The following is a 17,358-nucleotide window of genomic DNA, read 5'->3' on the forward strand; positions in this document are numbered from 1 at the left end:
GTGCACAAGTGAATGTGCCAACAATGAATAATTAAATAAAGACAAATTGAAATATCAGACCACCAGTTCATCAGAAGCCTACCAAATAATTTTTAAATGACATTCCGATCCATCTTTTGCAGTTATATATCTTGCACTTTGCACATGTTCCTTTCACTGCAGGTACAATGCAAAGTTCTCCGTTCTCCAGCGCTCCAGAGTCTCCCACGTTCCCGCCCTCCTCTGACTTGCTGACTGACGAATGTGCCATCTGTTACGAGAATGCGGTGGACGCCGTCCTGTACGCCTGCGGACACATGTGTCTCTGCTACACCTGCGGCCTCAGGCTCAAGAGGATGACCAACGCTTGCTGCCCAATCTGTAGGAGGACAATCAAAGACATCATCAAGATCTACCGGAACGCATAAACTCGTTTTTAGACAAAGTCCAGCTTCACTAAAGTTTTTGATAAAGCCATGAAAAGTAAAGAAAAAGCACAAGCGAGATCCACATGTCTGTGTGTGTATATTTAGCTCAGGTGCTCCATTGTGGAACTATGAAATGAATCATCAGAATATCTCTGGAAGCTCGTTAGGAACTGTTCAAATGAACAACAGGAGGAGAATTTTCTAGGTGGTACACCTACATTTACTATGGTTACTGTTTTTTAACAAAACATCACACACAACTCTTAATATTGTTTTTTTCTGGCATCGTTCTACTGCTAAAGCTGCTTAACCCCTAGTAGTCAGGCCTTATTGAACGTTTTTACTGATTTACCATTTGCTCTAAAAATGTATCTTTAAAACTCTTTTTTTTTGTGGTAATTGTTGATATTTTGGTAAAACCCCAGTTTCTTCTATTTTTCATTATATTACACAATAACAGCACACTTAAGCTGAAACAGTCCAAACTCAGTTTTAATTTGTACATTTTTTACTGTAAAAATTGAGATCAAACTGTTTTTTTTCTATTTGCTATTTAACAAAAAATCCAACATGTAGAAACAAAATAAAAACATATAAATCCCCAAAGAAAGCAAAGACGAGATCAAAACTATGTAAAAACATGTGAAGCTTCACTAAACTACAATGTTCCAAGGAATCATTCAAAGGAGTGTCACTATTATGGGTTATATGTTGGTTTTTAAGCAAAAATCTCAAAGCTAAAAATATTTTTTATACGTTCACGTTAACTTTCAATGAAAACTGGACTAATGAGTGGTCGATCTAGGTCATTTTAAACTGATGATGTGATTGGCAAAAAGAGAAAACTGAAGGTTGAGTGTGTAGGGCTGGGTCGAAAAAAAACAACTTCTAATCATTTTTTAGAATTTGCAATATTATTTTACCATCATGCAATTTCTTGTGTTCCTTTAAAACGTAATCTTTCAGTTTTTCATGTCAGAAATCCTATTTGTTTACCTTTATTTCAAACCGTTGCTCCAATAGAGCGTTAGAGTTGTAGAAAACAATAACCAATGTGATATAACCTATGGTAAATTATTACCATTAGATTGAAAGAAAATATTTGAAAAAATACTTTAGATCTTACCAAAAAGGTCATCTTCGGCCAGCTCTACTTTGACCCACTTTTGCTGCAGACAGACATATCTAAAGAGGCATCTGTCCCACTTCCTGTGGAGTTACCTGTCACTCCGCTGGTGATAGCATCATCAAGTAAAGTCAAATTGTCCAGAGCTGCAGAAAATAACAAAGCAAAGTAATCTGTGCTTTCTCCAGCTGCTCCTCCTCTGCTTGTCGGAAAGCACTGAATCAAATTGTTGTTTCAGAGGAAGAATCAATTCTCCCCTAAATGTTAGCGGAAATCAAGGCCAGATCAATTTATTTCAGGTTTCCAGAAGGCTCCTAGAAACCGATGAAAAAAGAGCGGACTGAGAAAGAGGCTCGGTGGTGTAAAAGATCCCAGAGCAGTAATATACAGTTAGATCTAAGCCGTAATGGAAAAGGAAATTATTTAAGAAAGTCCTTGGAGTGTTTCAGCACATTTTAACAGAAATCTTACCACCTGCAGGTGCGACCAACACAAGTCAAGGAGAGGCTGAAAGAGAATGAAGAAAAAAAAGCGGATTATTGTCACCACAGAAGGTCACAGTCGTAATGGTTGTGGATGGGAATAAGTGGAAACAGAATTAGGAGAAAATGATGGATGCCTGAAACAGAGACAGAGAGGAAAGAAGGGAGGAAGGGTTTTTCAGCCTAAAGAAAGTCTCCTTGCAGCTCAGGGATTCTAGCTGGATGCTGTAATTGCACAAAAAAAGTCATTCAAATAAACATTAGTGGGCATCCAGGCATTTTAAGATGCTGGAAGAGCACATAAAGGTGATAAATAACCGTTATTACCATCCCCAGGGCTGTGCTTCAGGTTACACACTTCTTTTTCTATTGTTCATGAAATCAAAATCCAAGTATTTGCTGCACTAATTCTGTCCAAGGTGTTAAAAATATGAATTTCATTTTCATGTGATTTTCAAACCTTGTTTTAGATGTTTGAATGGATTTTGGTCAAAAAGCATTAAGTTCATTCATTAAGTGTCTGGGAGTAGCTTTAAAATGCGACATGTAGGCACAGATCTGATTGTGGTTGAGGAATAAAAAGCTCATATATTTTGCCCTGATCCCAAAAGCATTGCTGTGTGCTTAAATAATGCCTTCTCCTCATCTATCCCTGCATCTGCCTGGAAAGGTGTTGTACGTTTTGGGAAGTGTGGGCTTTTTATTTTCAATGTAAATAGGTTTGTATTTCAAACCAATAGAGCGCTAGAGTTGTAGAAAACATTAACCAACGTGACATAACCTATGGTAAATTATTACCATTAGATTGAAAGAAAATATTTGAAAAAATACTTCAGATCTTACCAAAAAGGTCATCTTGTTGTATGTTTTGGGAAGTGTGGGCTTTTTATTTTTAATGTAAATAGGTTTGTACTTCAAACCAAACATGATAGGGACAAAAAAAACACTTTGTGGAGTTTTTTCACCCAGAAATAGGCTTTCTAATGTGGGGTTTATTTATTCTTCAGTCATTGTTTCGTGTGTGGTTGCAGTGTAAAATGTGTGTGAATCCTGTTTTTTTTTCTGTTTATATATTGTCAAACTAAAGATAACTGGGCTCTGAAAATGGGTTTTCCTATGTTTGGGATTTGTAGGTATCAACTAGTTTTTACCTGTTCACATTTGTGGAATAAAACCTCATTTACCTTGTTTTCTTTAATATATCCTAAATATTTTTGCATTCCACTTCAGAGGAAAACAGAGTTTTGTTGTTTAATGGGACTGGTCACAAGTCATTTTCTTGAGTTTTTAGCATATTATTGCATGAAATGGTGAACTAAAGGCTGGGTCAGTTAAGCATTCTGCTTTCAGTGTGTATTACAGTCTCCTTATTGTGACATGGACGAGGTGGAACGGGTGGAAGTTTCTCAGCTCAGATTTTATCCCAGAAATGTTGTTTCAGGATGCATGCCATTTCTTCCCTTTTGCATATTTCAGAAGTAAATAAATAAATAAAATGAGTGAAAACATGGATGTATGCAAATTTTCTTTTTCTTTTTTATTATAGGTACTTTTTATTCAATCGTCTTCAAAAAATTGGTTTAAAAAATAAGATCAGCTTCCTTTGATATTTGCAATGTTTCCTTAGAACATTGAAAGGAACATGAAACAGTACAAATCCCATAAATGTTAGTTTCTAGTCTAAAATCTCTAAGTAAATTAAAAATGTATTAATAAATAAAAAAAACAAGGTATTCTGGTATCGTCCAATAGCTGTTGCAGCTCTTTTTCAAAGTACTGGGCTTCTTTTTCAACACTGCCCTGTAGGCTGTATAAACATAAATGGTAATCACTCATAGACAAGCTGTTTACAGCTGTGTTATGTAGAGCTGGCTAGAGTTAACATCATGTTGTATACTAGCCTGCCGGCCGCCTCTGCTGCAGTGCTGTCTCCATTCCAGCAGCATCACAGCCTGTGACACCCAGACAGAAAGCAGGCAAAGATGGAAGCCGCTCATGGCCAAAACGTAAGAGTCAAATGCACAGCCAGTGTCTGCAAAAGTGACAGGAATACAGTTATTTCAATGATGTCTGTGCACAAAGACTTTCCACTGAGACCTCTCAGTGAACCTTGCTTCCAGCCTTCTGAAGGCTTATGGAGTTGGCAGCTTTGTTTGAAATGAGCAGTGGTATTTATGCCAGACAGCCGCCTGATCAGAACACACACCATCTCTTAAGGTATCAAATTTGTATTCCAGAAAAGCAGAACGCCAGCGGTTGTGAATTTTAAAGCAGACATCAAATGGTCTGGGCTGGTTCCTCTAAAGCTTCTGCGGATAGAAAATCTTTTCTTTAGCCCGATTTGTGGAATACAGAAAAAGACTGAGAAGAAACACGATTTTACTAGAACACATTACTCTTTTTATAGTCTAAAATCTCAATTAAATGGATTAACCTTTAATCAATTCAGCAAAGTGGTCTTCTTGGTGAGCGAGGAAACAGTGTTGTTTCACGACTGTATTGACACACTGGCTTGTAGTGCCCTCTAGTGGCCGAGAACTCCTTTCATAAAGACATGTTGCACTTTGTTCTAAGTCCTTTACAAGTTAGAATGACTGATTGGTTAATTGATGTTTTACACAATTGTTTCAATAAATTGCAGATTTGGAATAACGTTATGGTAAAAGTTTAGAAGATACTGTTGATTAAACTTGAGCAAACTGACAAGTGTCTTAAAGAAAAAAAAGACAAGAAAAACTGTCTTTAGTCTTACGGAAAATCATTTTGAAAGATGGGAATATTTTACATACACTCCTGCTGTTGGCAGCTTGAGTCATTTTAATTGTTTGTATGCAAATTATTTAGGGTATCAGATGCAACTTGTGATAAATTAAGCATCTTGAATGTTTATGTTTAGACTTTTTTAGACCAGTAATTTCTCATTTTGAATATAAAAAATAAGGGTAAACCTAACTCACAGTTTGTAGATCAGTTGCCAATCATTTACAAGTTTAATCGGTTTTTCAAATATTTAAAAAATAAGGACAGAAATCAACAAAAACAAGACTATAACACCTGAACCAAAGGACAAGGGCAGAGGAAAAACAAGAATATTCTTAATAGTCCCGATACACTTTTTTCGTTATTTTAGTGCCAAATTACAATTTAAAAAATCATCTATTTTCATTTTATTTATAGTTATTTTTTAAGTTTTGCACACAATCCTAATTTGCACACAGATCTCTATGTTTTTTGAGCATTGAGTCTGACCTTGTGGTAAATGCGTTCAATCAAGTTACCTGTGGAAAGATTGGCATCTCTCCTGAATGATTTCCAGCTTTGAATTATGATTCCCACCCGAGAATGATGGACTTGAAAGAAAACAGCTTTATTCCCTTCCAAGATTGATGGGAGGAAGCGATTGCTCCTGTAAGATCAATGGTGATGTCACTCGTCATTGACCTTGTGTTTCCGTTTTGAGAGAAAAGTGAAGAAAATGTTCAAGAAGGAAATGAAAAAGTCCAGTTGACACTAAAAATGAAACCAACTTTGACTTGTTGCCTGACTTCCTACAGACATCGTTTCAAAATAAACTATATTAACATTTATTTTTAAGAAATCAACTACTTTAACCTTTGTGCTATCCTAGGCACTTTAACGTTGGGAGTTGGGTCATCTAGACCCACTAGACAGTGCATTGAACCTTTTTTTCTTCAATGAATTGTGAACCTCACTGGTGTCCATGGATTACATGAAATCTTTCCACCTTTATCCACCTTTGTCATGGTAGGGAGAACATGTCAAAGTAAGGGTGGGTCATAGGATAGCACAAGGGTTAATACATTTTTTAAATTTCTGTTGATAAAAATCTGCGTTTTGATGCATCAATGTGCAACAACTTAAAGTAGAGTCAAATTTCTTTTTCACAAAATGGACAGCCCATTCGATTCTTTCAAAGTGCATTTATTTAAGTCATTCTTTTGGCACTTCAGTTTTTTAACTGGTCACACAGTTAACATTAAACAAAAGTGAGCATCCCAAAATAAGCGTCGTGTCAAATTTACTGCCCAGCAGAAATTTTCTTACATAATTGTGTTTCGGAGTAGCACTGTTAAAGAAGTGTGTTTTTGAATTTAAGCAATTAATAAATATTATTTTTGACTGCCATAAGGGAACTTTGAATGTTTGTAAAATATAAAATTTATAATACATTTTAAAAAATGAAAAGAAAAAAAAGGGAGGCGAGCACAAATATTTCTGTAGGTGCAACAAAATACTGGTTAATCCGATGCTCACAATTTGTTTCATTTGGAAAAAATTACAAAATGACATGGCTATAATACATCTACCCAAAGATGATAACAGTATAAAGATATGTATTTAAAAAAAACATGCAGCACCAAAATGAGACTAACACTAAGCAGCTTTGGCAACAAGACCTTTTTGTTTTAGGAAAAAGAGGAGAAAAGGTTAATTTCAACAGATTTGTCGATATAATCAGTCAATTTGGACATGCAGCAAGCTATAAAAAGTCTAATGGCACAATAAATGAGCAGAAAATGGTTCAAAAAGGAAGGATTTCTTTCAAGTTAAAGGTAATTGTTGCAGAATACTGTATTTTTCAATCGTTTTGGTGTTCTCTTTGGTTTTGGCCACCAATGTTTGGAGTTTTAAACGATGCAGACTAATTTTACCAGAAGTCTTTATTTTTATATGTCTGCTTGTCAGAAAAACTTTGTTAATTTTTTTGAGAATACCAAGCTTGCCTTGTTCAAAATCATCTGATAGAGTAGTCTTTGCATGCATGTCTAGAGGACGGCCACAGGCATGAGTGCTAGTGCTTTTTCTCGAGGTAATTTGACGGGACCCATCCTTTCCTCGGTCGCCCATTGTCCAGAACCTTGCAGTACCACCAGCCGTTGGGGTTTTTTTCAAGCACCTCCAGATTCGTTCCCTCTGGAAATCCCATGGTCTCCTCGTCACCAAGGTAATCTGCTATGGAGATGTACACCTCTTTGAGGTTGTTGTGGATGATGTGGGGCTTGGGTTTCACGGTGGATACAGGAAGGGTGTTCTTCTGGGCGCCGGGACCGAGAAAGTCAGAGCTACTGGAACCAGATTTCTTCCTGTTGGGGAGGGTTATGTTGTTTGGTGCCAGACTGGGAGACAGAGTACCAAAGGAGGCATTGCGCCGCACGGTGGGGCTGGCCCGCGGGTGGTCCGTTGAGTTGAGGGACTCATTTCTCCTGAGGGAGCCAACAGGGCTTGGACCATCTCGGATTGGGGGGGAGATAAAGACAGACTGAGGTCTGACAACCTGCTGCTGTTTGGTGCCACTCTGCTTCAAGGAACTGAACAGACTGGAGGGTTTGGAGAGGCCGCCTGGAGGCTTTGAGGGGATTGGTGGAGTGACCTTCCAAAGATTTTGGTTGATGTTATTTAACACCCGCACCCTTTGTTCATTCTTTTCCAGACTGTTGGACTTGCTTAAATTTCCCGTTTTTTTAGAGGTGCCATCAGATTCTGCGTCTGCTGCATCTTCTTGTTGCTTGGCCGGCTCCAGATAATAAGTTGGAGCCCAGCCCTCCGCATCTCCCCAACGTATGTACCACCAGCCACTTTCTTGCTTCTCGAGCACCTCCACTTCCACCCCAGCAGGGAAGCTGAGCTCAGTATCCTGAACTTTCACATAGGGATCTGTGGTGCGATACAAGTTGCTGACCTCTAGATCTGAGTCTCCCCGGCTGCCTTTGGAGTAGGTGGACGAGAGATCAGAGGTGCTCTGAGAGGAGAAGGAGTCTTCTGAGGAAATCACAGAAGCTGTCTCAGAGTCTTCTCCTTTGCCTTTGGTTCCATTCTTCAGTTGGCCTGTTGGTCGCAGCTGTCTTCTCAAAGTGCTGATGTCCATCTTCTCTGCACTGGAGGCTTTTGCCAGCTGCGGTTTGGGCCTCACCACTGGTCTTAACTTGGATGAGGACTTGTTGGAAGAGGATGTCTTGCTATCCTCTTGATCTTTCTTGGGAGTGGACAGGTCTGGCATGGACTCGGTGCAGGCCGATTTTGGACTGGATACTTCGTCCGGTTTGACTGAAAACAGGCTACCATTCATGTCGGCCTTGAGTTTGTTGCCTGTAGGTCTCCGTCCACCAGATATCGGGTTTGTAGTCTTGCCAGTTTCGGACGAGACGCTTGTCTTGGATGAGTTTGAGTCTCTGCTGCACTGCCTGTCTGGAGTCTCCTTGAAAGGCCGGAACCCATCGTTTTCATAGATGCACTCCTCGTCTGCCTCTGCTTCCTGGCACTCCTCAAATGACTCCCCCATTTTAGAGGATGCGCTGTGGAGTGATGAGGCTGGAGAAGGCTTGGAGGACAGATGAGAACCTCTCTCAGACCAGGTGTCCTCATTCTTTCCATCCACCAGGGAAGCTTCTCCCCTCAGAAATTCAAATTCAGATTCAAGGTCTAGATCACCAATGGCTGGAACGTCGTATTCTGGTTCTTCGTACACTGGTCTCCCAGGGGGCACAGGGTACTCTGGGGCCTCAGATCCGGGGCTGCTGGGAGGCACTGCTTCCACTGAATCCTGCTTTTTGACAGGTGGAGCTGGAGGAGGAACCTTTGGGCGGCACAGAGTGCTTGTTCGTCTATTCAAGTTAGGTTTTTTGCGTTTGTCAATGTAGGAGCATGGAGCCCAGCCTTCTCTCTCGCCTATCTGGACGTACCACCATCCACCAGAATTTTTCTCAATAACCTAAAAAAAAACAGAAGTCAAACCATGACATTAGGTTTTAATTTAAACTATTTTCCTTCTGGGATTATTACAGTTTACTGGTTCCCATAATTAAAGTACCTCTGTTTAATCAATCATTTGTCTTTTTTGTGTAATTGAGTTTTTGTATCTAAAAGAACACCAGAGGCAAGGAGACAAAACAAATAAATTAAAAGAAACAATCATATGATTGGAAAAATGTGTTTCTGCTTCTCACAAACAGTCCGTACCTCTGCCTTTTGTCCTCCATTGAAACTGATGCCATCGGAAATACGTGACTGGAACTCTGCGATGGTGTAATACTCTGCTTCAACTGATGGGGGCTCAGGAGGGGAGGGCAGCTGAAACCCCTGAATTCAATCAAGATGGATGAAGTTAGTTATTGTGATGGGTAACAATGTCAAACGATCAAATTAGCTGCTTTTAGTTAGTTTCTGATGTTGAAATCTATCATTTTTATAATGAATGTTTCCTTTTTTGTTCATGCAAAAGGTGTTTTTTTTTCTCTTTGAAACCTAATCAAATTGGTTTTTAATGGAATTAAATTGAATTAACTCAGTATTTTGGCAGTGATATACCCATCCCTATTCCAGACAGGGCAAAGAGTCTAAAGTCTCTCTAAAACCCTGAAATTGAGGAAAAGTGCAGTGCAATCATTTTATTTGCTATTAAATGAACTTACCATTTTAACTAGTCATTTAGAGCAGTGGTCCTAAACCTTTATCAGGCCACAGACCGGTTTACTGTCAGTCAGTTTTTCAAGGACCGGCCTGTACAACGCTGTGGTGAATTTCTCTTAACTTTTGAGAGTAAAGTTTATCATCGTTCTCTGTGAAATATCTGCAGCTACTTTAACTTAATTTATACACTAGATTTTGTGTAGGAACCATGAAAATGTGATATAGATTTTCCCTCAACCCATAACTGTCAAAGTTTGAGCAACTTTATTAGCATCTTCACTGTAACATTAGAAATTTGCTGAATATTATGCATTATTACCATTATGTGTAGGAACAACTGTCACAATATGTCAATATTGAAGTAAAGACCGTTTTTTGTGTGTTAAAAGCAGCTTTTTTTCTTTGAAGTCAAAGGATCTTTTTTCTTGCTGGCTCCTTTCTGTGAAAGAAAACGTCCTAAATACGTTTGTTTTTTTGTTAATTTTGCTATCTTGGGGGTTTCTATTTAGCGGCCGGTGCAGCTGTGTAAAGAAGCAAGTAGCAAGTGGATTTTTAACACATGACTAAGCAACTTGGCATGCGTCAAGAATGAGTTGGATGTGGTGGGTAGAAACAAGTAGTTTTCCAAAATAAAACTTCCTTCAAACTCAGAAGGAAGTTTGTGGACCACCAATCTAGACCATAGACTTACCAGTGTTGCATCTCTACGAGGTGGAGGTTTCTGCCTGAGGACAGGAGAACCTACAATAAAGGGGGGAAAAAAAGTTTTATTTTCAGAGATACTATGACTTACAAATATCTGCTTACTAACCGATTTCCACTCGATGTGGGGCAATACGAGCTACAGCAGGTGAGCTGGGCTCTGCTTTGCTTTTCCCGTCCTGCGAGCCATTCCCCGGGCTGGAGTCACCACACGGGATTGGCAAACTGATCTCCTTCCTGACAACCTGAGGACTCTCCGGGACACCTTCAGTCTGCACGTCCTTTTCACTCAAAGCCTTCTTGTTTAGCAAGTTGCTGATCTCCATGATGTTTCCGATTATTTCCACCGGGCCCGCTGCAGTCTTCTTACGAGGAGAGAAATCATCTTTTACCTTCTTGAGATAAGAGGCTGGAGCCCAGCCCTCCTTCTCCTGGTACCTATTAGCCATGACAAATAAATAAATAAAAAGAAATAAATACACATACAGATCTTTATTTTGAATTTTTTTTTTAAAGCTGTAAACAATTCTAAGGGTTGCATACCTAATGAACCACCAACCTTCCAGATTTTTCTGTATCACCTCCACAATTTCTCCTTTTTCAAAAGCTATTTCGTCTTTGCCCTGACTGGAGTATGGCTGCAGCGTTATGTACTTCTCTTCTGCAAAAGAAGAGGTCATCAAAATCATTATTACATCTCAATTTTTACAGAACTTATACATATATATATATTGCTGTATTAACATTATTTGTGGTTGTGTTTTTTTTTTTTTGTTCTAAAAAAACAAGTTTCATCCTGTATGAAATGGGAGCGGAGATGTATCTCCTGAACTGGATCAGCTCTCTGGCAGGTTGTTCAGCTGCCAGATGTTTTCAAATGTATTTCTGGCCTTTGGGATTTATCTGTAATTTCTCTACTTAGCCAAAATGATGTCGTAACACAGCGAATACCCGGGTGACACCGTTAAGAGTTGGGGGATTTTAAAAGTACATTTTGCCATCACAGCAGATTGAATTCATCCAGCTTTAAACAGATGGGATGTGTTGTACATTAGCTCATTTTATAGCAATGTGCAGCATTACGTAACCATGAAAAAAAAGAGTTGCAATTGTGGAAAATACATTGTGACAGCACTTTAGGAGCTCCAGTTGGAGCACCAGGTCACCCTGGTAGTGGAAAATGACTTTAAACTTTATTCTGACTATTAAAATTCTATTAGATATCAATCATTTCTATTATACACAAAATATTCAGTTCATGAGATGCAAAGGAAGAGTTTTTTATCAAAAACTAATAGAAGTTAATAAAACAGACTTTCCAAAATTTTTGAAACGATATAATTTTCCTTGAATTCAATTCCCTTTAGAAAGTAAATTATTCACTTTTATTGGAATTTTATCAGTGTGGACGCTGCTGACAACACGTTTCAATATTATGTGCTTTAATTTCTCAGTTAAATACGCTATACATGTCAGTCACCATACGTCTCATTATTCCACTGCATGTATAGAGAGCACTTCAGTGCTCTATACATGGAATAATCTATGCCTGGGCTGTTCAATACCATACTCACAGCATGTAAAAGACAGATCTATACCAGCTGGTCATGATTCATTTACAAACAATGAAATGCTCAATGCTATTGTCTTACCTATTTATACATGAGCGAACTCGCTGCAGACTGAATTAGCAGACTTTTTTACTGCATGCTCGATCGTTCAAGGTGCCTCAAAGGTAACCGAGTAGTTTGAGTCTAAATTTATTTGCACAAAAGTGATATGAATATTATCAAAAGATTTACAACCTGCAGAAGAGGGTGAAAGGAAAGCGGTTGTTGGCATTAAACTACTATAAGTCATTCATTGCAGCATTACATTGTATTTTATTAAGCGACCGCTTCCAATGAAAAGTCTATGTAAATGCACATACGGTATTTATGTACAAATCGCGCGTCCATTGAACACAAGTAAAAAGTTAAATCAGTGGAATTTTCACCAATCAGGGACTCAGATTTGGTAGTGACGCATGGATGGCATCCTTTTCAAGTCACGGAAGTGCCAACCGTTTGAAAAGTGATCATGAAGGAGAAATAAATAATTGTGGTTTGTGTCCGGCTGGAATTCTATACGACACAAAGTCTTTTATATATAGATAGAGCTGTGAAAGAAAAAGCCTGGAGTGGGTACATATGCTGGCATCGGGTAGCAACAGTCTACGAGGAACACAACATGCGTGCGCACGTTCAAGAATGCACGTCACATTGCCGGAGTGAATGTAGCATAAGACATATAAAAAATGAAAGGCTACTTCACTACCCATCTTTTTTTTTTAATTTGTATTAATAAATCCATGTTTGCGACCAAATCTGTGGTCTTTTTTACTTAGTAAGACTTTGCAAAAACTCTGGTTTATCCTGCCTCACAGCAGGATAAATGTCAGTTTCTCCTAAAAACTCATTAGATATCTACATACAGGTTTCATTTCCCCATGAAAAGTAAAATATGGCTTGAAAATGCAGCCTCAGGCATTCCAAAGGCTATTATGTAACTACTTTCAGATGAGCTGGTACAGAACAACCTTTTATTTTTTTCTGAATAAAACGGTTTTGGCTCACAGTTTGTAACTGTAATAAAAACGTTTGCATGAAGCAGTTCTGTAAGATCATTTATGCTTACAATCAATACTCGGCACATGTAAAAGTGCTGATCTAACTTTCCAGGCTCTTTTATTGAACATCAGTTAGTGGTTAGTTGTGTTGCCTTTTTGGCACATGATAAATCTGTTTGCAAGAAAACAGCAGGTCACGTGGAAAGAAACAATGAATGAGACAGTGTGAGGAGGACAATAACACAAAAAAACAGGAAAAACGGAGAGGGAGGTGATGCAGCGTTTGTCTCGGTTCACCTCGGCTCTGCTGGCGGCTGATGATGCCTCCCAACGTCCATCTCCGGTCGAGCCTCTTCAAGTGAGCCTTATGTCGCTTAGTAACTGACACACGCACATGGAGACCAGACGACAACAAACATGGAGACATGAAAAGTAGACGTAAATGGTACACAAACACAGCAAAGAAATGACGGTTCTGACCCTGTTATTAGCAACATGGAGGACATAAAAACAAGACCAGAGAAGAGAACGTGATGAACGGTTAAAGAGGAGGGATGAAGGTTACACAGGAAGTGTTAAACTGAGACGTCTCCTCTTTGGCTTGTAATTGGGATGTTGTTAGTTTTCCTATCCTGTTGTGCTGGAGCATCTGGGAAGCACATTGCTGCTGCAGGAATGCAATCCAATTAGTAGAGCCATTGAGAGCACCACCTGTTCGGGAAGGACACATCAGAGTGTTCATGTTCCCCTAAATGTTTTTGACAAGGGAGGAACTAGTTATAACGTTCACTAGATTTAAGATCTTGTGGCGGCAGGGGGATGGTGTCTTTAAAGTCCCACTCTGATCATCTTTTGATCTATTGTAAAAGTATTCCTAGTGGTCTTTTAATTATGATTATGCCATTTTTAGGCAGAAATTAGGACTTAGTTTCTGCAGAACAGCAGTAGTTCATCCAAAATTTGCCTCTCAATTTGGGCAGGACCATTGGTGTGGAGCAACCCTGCCCACCCTTCCCCTCCCTATTGCTAAAAGCTCTGAGCATGCAGGTTGTGACCCGCCCACACGTTTTTTCCAATGGCAATTTTTTTGTCTACTTCTAAAATAAATAATAATGGATTCGATTTATCTGCACTTTTTCTGACGTTCAAAGCGCTTCCAATGTGTCCATTATTCATTCACTCCTCATTCATACTTGGTGAAGACGGATTCACTTCTGATTCACAACCATTTTTTATCTTAATTTTCTTCATATGTCATTAATCATCAGAAAACACCACAAGATACATGTTGAAAAACATTGGGACATGATTTTCATCGGAGTGGGGCTTTAAATCTGTGTGGGAAGTTTAGCTAAATAAGGATGACAACAGGTTGGTATCTTAAACAAAGAGGATTTGAAAAAAGACACGTCACCTGTAACGTAAAGACATAATTTCAATGGAAAGCATATAAAGCTTGAGTTTGAAGATATTTGCTAATCTATTTAAACTGCAAAGCTTAGAAGTTATCTGGCAATTACTCAAACCAAAAGAACTTTTAAATCCTTTTAAATAGACTTTTTTCACCTGGTTTTAAATACCCACTTTAAAAAAATCATGTTTTTGGTGTTTGGTGTTTGGTGTTTTTAACATGTTATGTTGTCATTTTTCTTATGATGGAGGACATATATTAAGAAAATTAAGAATATACTTGAGTACTGAAATCATGATCAGACGACATGAGCAGCAACAGCAGAAAAAATGCGATTTTAAAAAGAGCTATTTTGTGACAACAACAAAAAATCTACAACTGATAAGCCACAAGCTCCCTGCTCCACTCCATTCTAATGCATCCACATGTAGATGAATAGACTTATTAATGTGTTCTTTTTCCTCATCTGGGCTGGCATCTGACTCTGTGCCAACAGTCCCACACACCTCAGTGGCAAATTTCTAGTGAACTCTTGCTGCTCTGCAGAAACTATGTCTTAGAGAACTACTCATTTTTTTGTTTTGGCTAAAAATGGCCTAATCATAATAAAAATTAAAAAAAAAACCTGCGATCAAATAGATCAAAAGATGATCGGTGTGGGAATTGAATAATTTTTGGCATTCCTGATCAAAGCTTCAGGGCTTTTTATATTTTTATTTTAGATAGACGTAAAAGCCATTTAACCCTTGAGTCTCTTTTTAAAGAAAGCATAAATCAAAAGAGATGGAACTTTCAAACATGCCATCTTGTAATGGCTTTTAAAGAATAAAGAACTCAAAATCCAGTCTATGGTAACTAAAATTTGGGCTTTTTTTCACTGTGAATGCAGTTGCAAAGTGAGCTAAAGAATAACAAAGAAAAGCTTCATGAGACTCATACCATTCCTCTGAGTAACTGCACACAAAAAAATGCTAATTACATTGACGATTTGTTCGACTTGTGCAGTGAAAGAGCTAACAAACCCCAGCATACAGAGAAGATAAGAGTGCCAGATTGGAGCTGTACATTTTTCCATGTATTCTCCCCCACAAAGTTACTTCTACTTTGCAATCTGTTGCAAGTGTGTGACACTAATTGCACTTAGTTTTCTGGAAATGCTAGAGATGAGATGAGAAGTGTTGAAGGCTAAATAGCTCTGACTGAAAAGAAGATCTACATGGCAGCTTTATATTTTGGCAAATAAAACTCAGTGTAGCATGTTTGTTATCAGGGTGTCCTCTCTGACTTAAATAAGGTCATGAAACTTAAAGTCAACATTCAGTTTCAGTGTTTTGGGGGGGGGGGGGGGGGCACACTGTGGCACGAAAGAGCCAAGTCAGAGCTTGCTTTCTTTAAATCCACGGTAATTTAAACAGCACTGATTGCTAAATAGTCGATGCTTCAGAGTGCTGAATGCTTCTTTCATGAGCTCACTCCATGGTGGTCATATCTTTTAATAATGGCCTGTATCTCTCCTGTGCATTGATTTACTGCACAGTACATCCCTTCATACATTGTGGTTTAGTCTCTCCTGGCACCTCTTGCTGTTTACCCACGTATGCATCTACACTGAAGTATGCTTGTAATGGCAGGCAGACAGAAAGAGGCCTTCACAGCAACTGGGCCTGAGCTGTCAGCACAGGCTGGCTGCGGCGAGACGGGGCAAAGTTTTCCCCACTTTGTTGCTGATCAAAGAGCGGGAGTTGAGGACCGGCGCTGTAGCATGTGTGTCAGTGTGTAACAGTGCACAGGGTTGTGCTTTTGTGAGGCTGGAAGTGTGCAAAGGGACTTACCTTCCCCTGCTTTGGTGGCACCCAACTCCAAGTCGTCCCTAGTGCCACTGTGGGAGTTGAGATAAGTGGCGGGGACCCAACCCTGTTCCTCTGCGGTGCTGACGAACCACCAACCTGTTGAAACACAAAAGCCCGTGTCAGCCTGAACTTAAAATGTTGGAAGTTAAAGCGTCTTCTGATATCAGATGGAATATAGAGAGTCATGGGTCTCCTCATGGGTGTATTCGGACCAGTTCAATCTGGTGGATCTGGCTCATTTGGTTTGCTTCACTTTTAGATGGCCATTTTGAGACCAGATCCTCATCTGGACAACCTGACGGAAATTCACTTTTCTTCCATTACCAAAATACTGCAGCATGTTTTAATATATTTCATATAAAGCACCAATTTACAACCAAAGTTGTCTCAAAGGGGGTATATGACTAGTAAGGGAGATTAAACAAAGAAACGTTTATTCAGGTTTTAATAATAATATTAATTTCACATCATTCTGTATTGTTATAACCCAGATTGTGAAGCTTTGGCAATTTTAATAAGGAAGATCTACCTCACTTACAAGTATGTCGTACATCACTCTACACACCACTATCAATTAGGCCTTCACTTTGAACCAATAGCTAAATGGCCCGTCTTTCTTCTCAGCCAATCACAATCATATCTTCTCTTTATATTCTAGACTGTTTGCTGGTCCTCTTCCACCCCGCTCTCCAACTGGTGCGATGCTTTTGATTGCTCTGACCTTTAACCACCATCAGCGTCTAGACTCTGGGATGTATTCATCTATGGTCCGAGTTCATCTCAAGCATGCAAAATGTCATCAACCCAGAGCCTAACCGCCATAGAGTATGGACTTATTTCATACACATTTTTTCAGTATTACACAGATGTCTACTTGTTGAAATACCAATAACACCAAAAATATATATTACATGAAACGGTTCCAGTGTAATTCTCTATGCAGAGCAAGTAAAGGGAGACTGGGAAATTAAGTGTGATCAAAGTAAAGTTTTTTTTCCTACTTTTTATTTTTTATCTTTTTAGTGCAACACAGCTTCACAACAGTCTGGCCACCTGTCCAAGGTGTATGCTGCCTTTGACCAACAGTAGCTGGGAAAGGTTCAGGCAACCCTGTGACCCTGAAAAGGATGGATGAGGGGAAAAACACACCAACGAGATAATACATTGTAAGCACCTACTTTTCTTTAAATTACCTTAAATCTATGAATTTTGCTCTATTGTCAAAATCTGGGCTAAAATTTAGCTGGTTCTCATTCTGACTAATTAGGCAGAGCACAGAACATAGCTGCCAAAACTTTTGTAAGGGAAAGTATTTTTTTTTTCTTTTGTTATTTTTATTTATCT

General features: G+C 38.9%; 2 protein-coding genes across 4 annotated transcripts in view; one reads left to right on the forward strand and one right to left on the reverse strand.

Moving 5' to 3' along the window:
- LOC101171274 (E3 ubiquitin-protein ligase NEURL1) overlaps window positions 1–3,525 on the forward strand; it is a 35,988-nt gene extending 32,463 nt beyond the window's left edge. Inside the window, exon 6 of the mRNA XM_004077343.5 lies at window positions 163–3,525. Within this exon, the coding sequence (XP_004077391.1) occupies window positions 163–407 (245 nt within the window). The 3' untranslated portion in view covers window positions 408–3,525. The remainder of the gene's footprint in view (window positions 1–162) is intronic.
- Window positions 3,526–5,936: 2,411 nt separating this feature from the next.
- Window positions 5,937–17,358, reverse strand: part of LOC101170866 (SH3 and PX domain-containing protein 2A) — a 53,454-nt gene continuing 42,032 nt past the window's right edge. For 2 of the 3 annotated variants that reach the window (XM_004077089.5, XM_078932274.1), the window contains 7 exons: window positions 15,997–16,110; window positions 13,051–13,134; window positions 10,689–10,806; window positions 10,255–10,583; window positions 10,135–10,184; window positions 8,994–9,113; window positions 5,937–8,745 (listed from right to left, as the gene is read on the reverse strand). In XM_004077089.5, the coding sequence (XP_004077137.1) occupies window positions 6,829–8,745; window positions 8,994–9,113; window positions 10,135–10,184; window positions 10,255–10,583; window positions 10,689–10,806; window positions 13,051–13,134; window positions 15,997–16,110 (2,732 nt within the window). In that variant the 3' untranslated portion in view covers window positions 5,937–6,828. The remainder of the gene's footprint in view (window positions 8,746–8,993; window positions 9,114–10,134; window positions 10,185–10,254; window positions 10,584–10,688; window positions 10,807–13,050; window positions 13,135–15,996; window positions 16,111–17,358) is intronic. The other variant, XM_011484398.3, reaches the window with a different exon arrangement.

Source organism: Oryzias latipes, chromosome 15 (genome assembly GCF_053564925.1).
Source record: "Oryzias latipes strain Hd-rR chromosome 15, Olatipes_Hd-rR_3.1".
NCBI lineage: Eukaryota > Metazoa > Chordata > Actinopteri > Beloniformes > Adrianichthyidae > Oryzias > Oryzias latipes.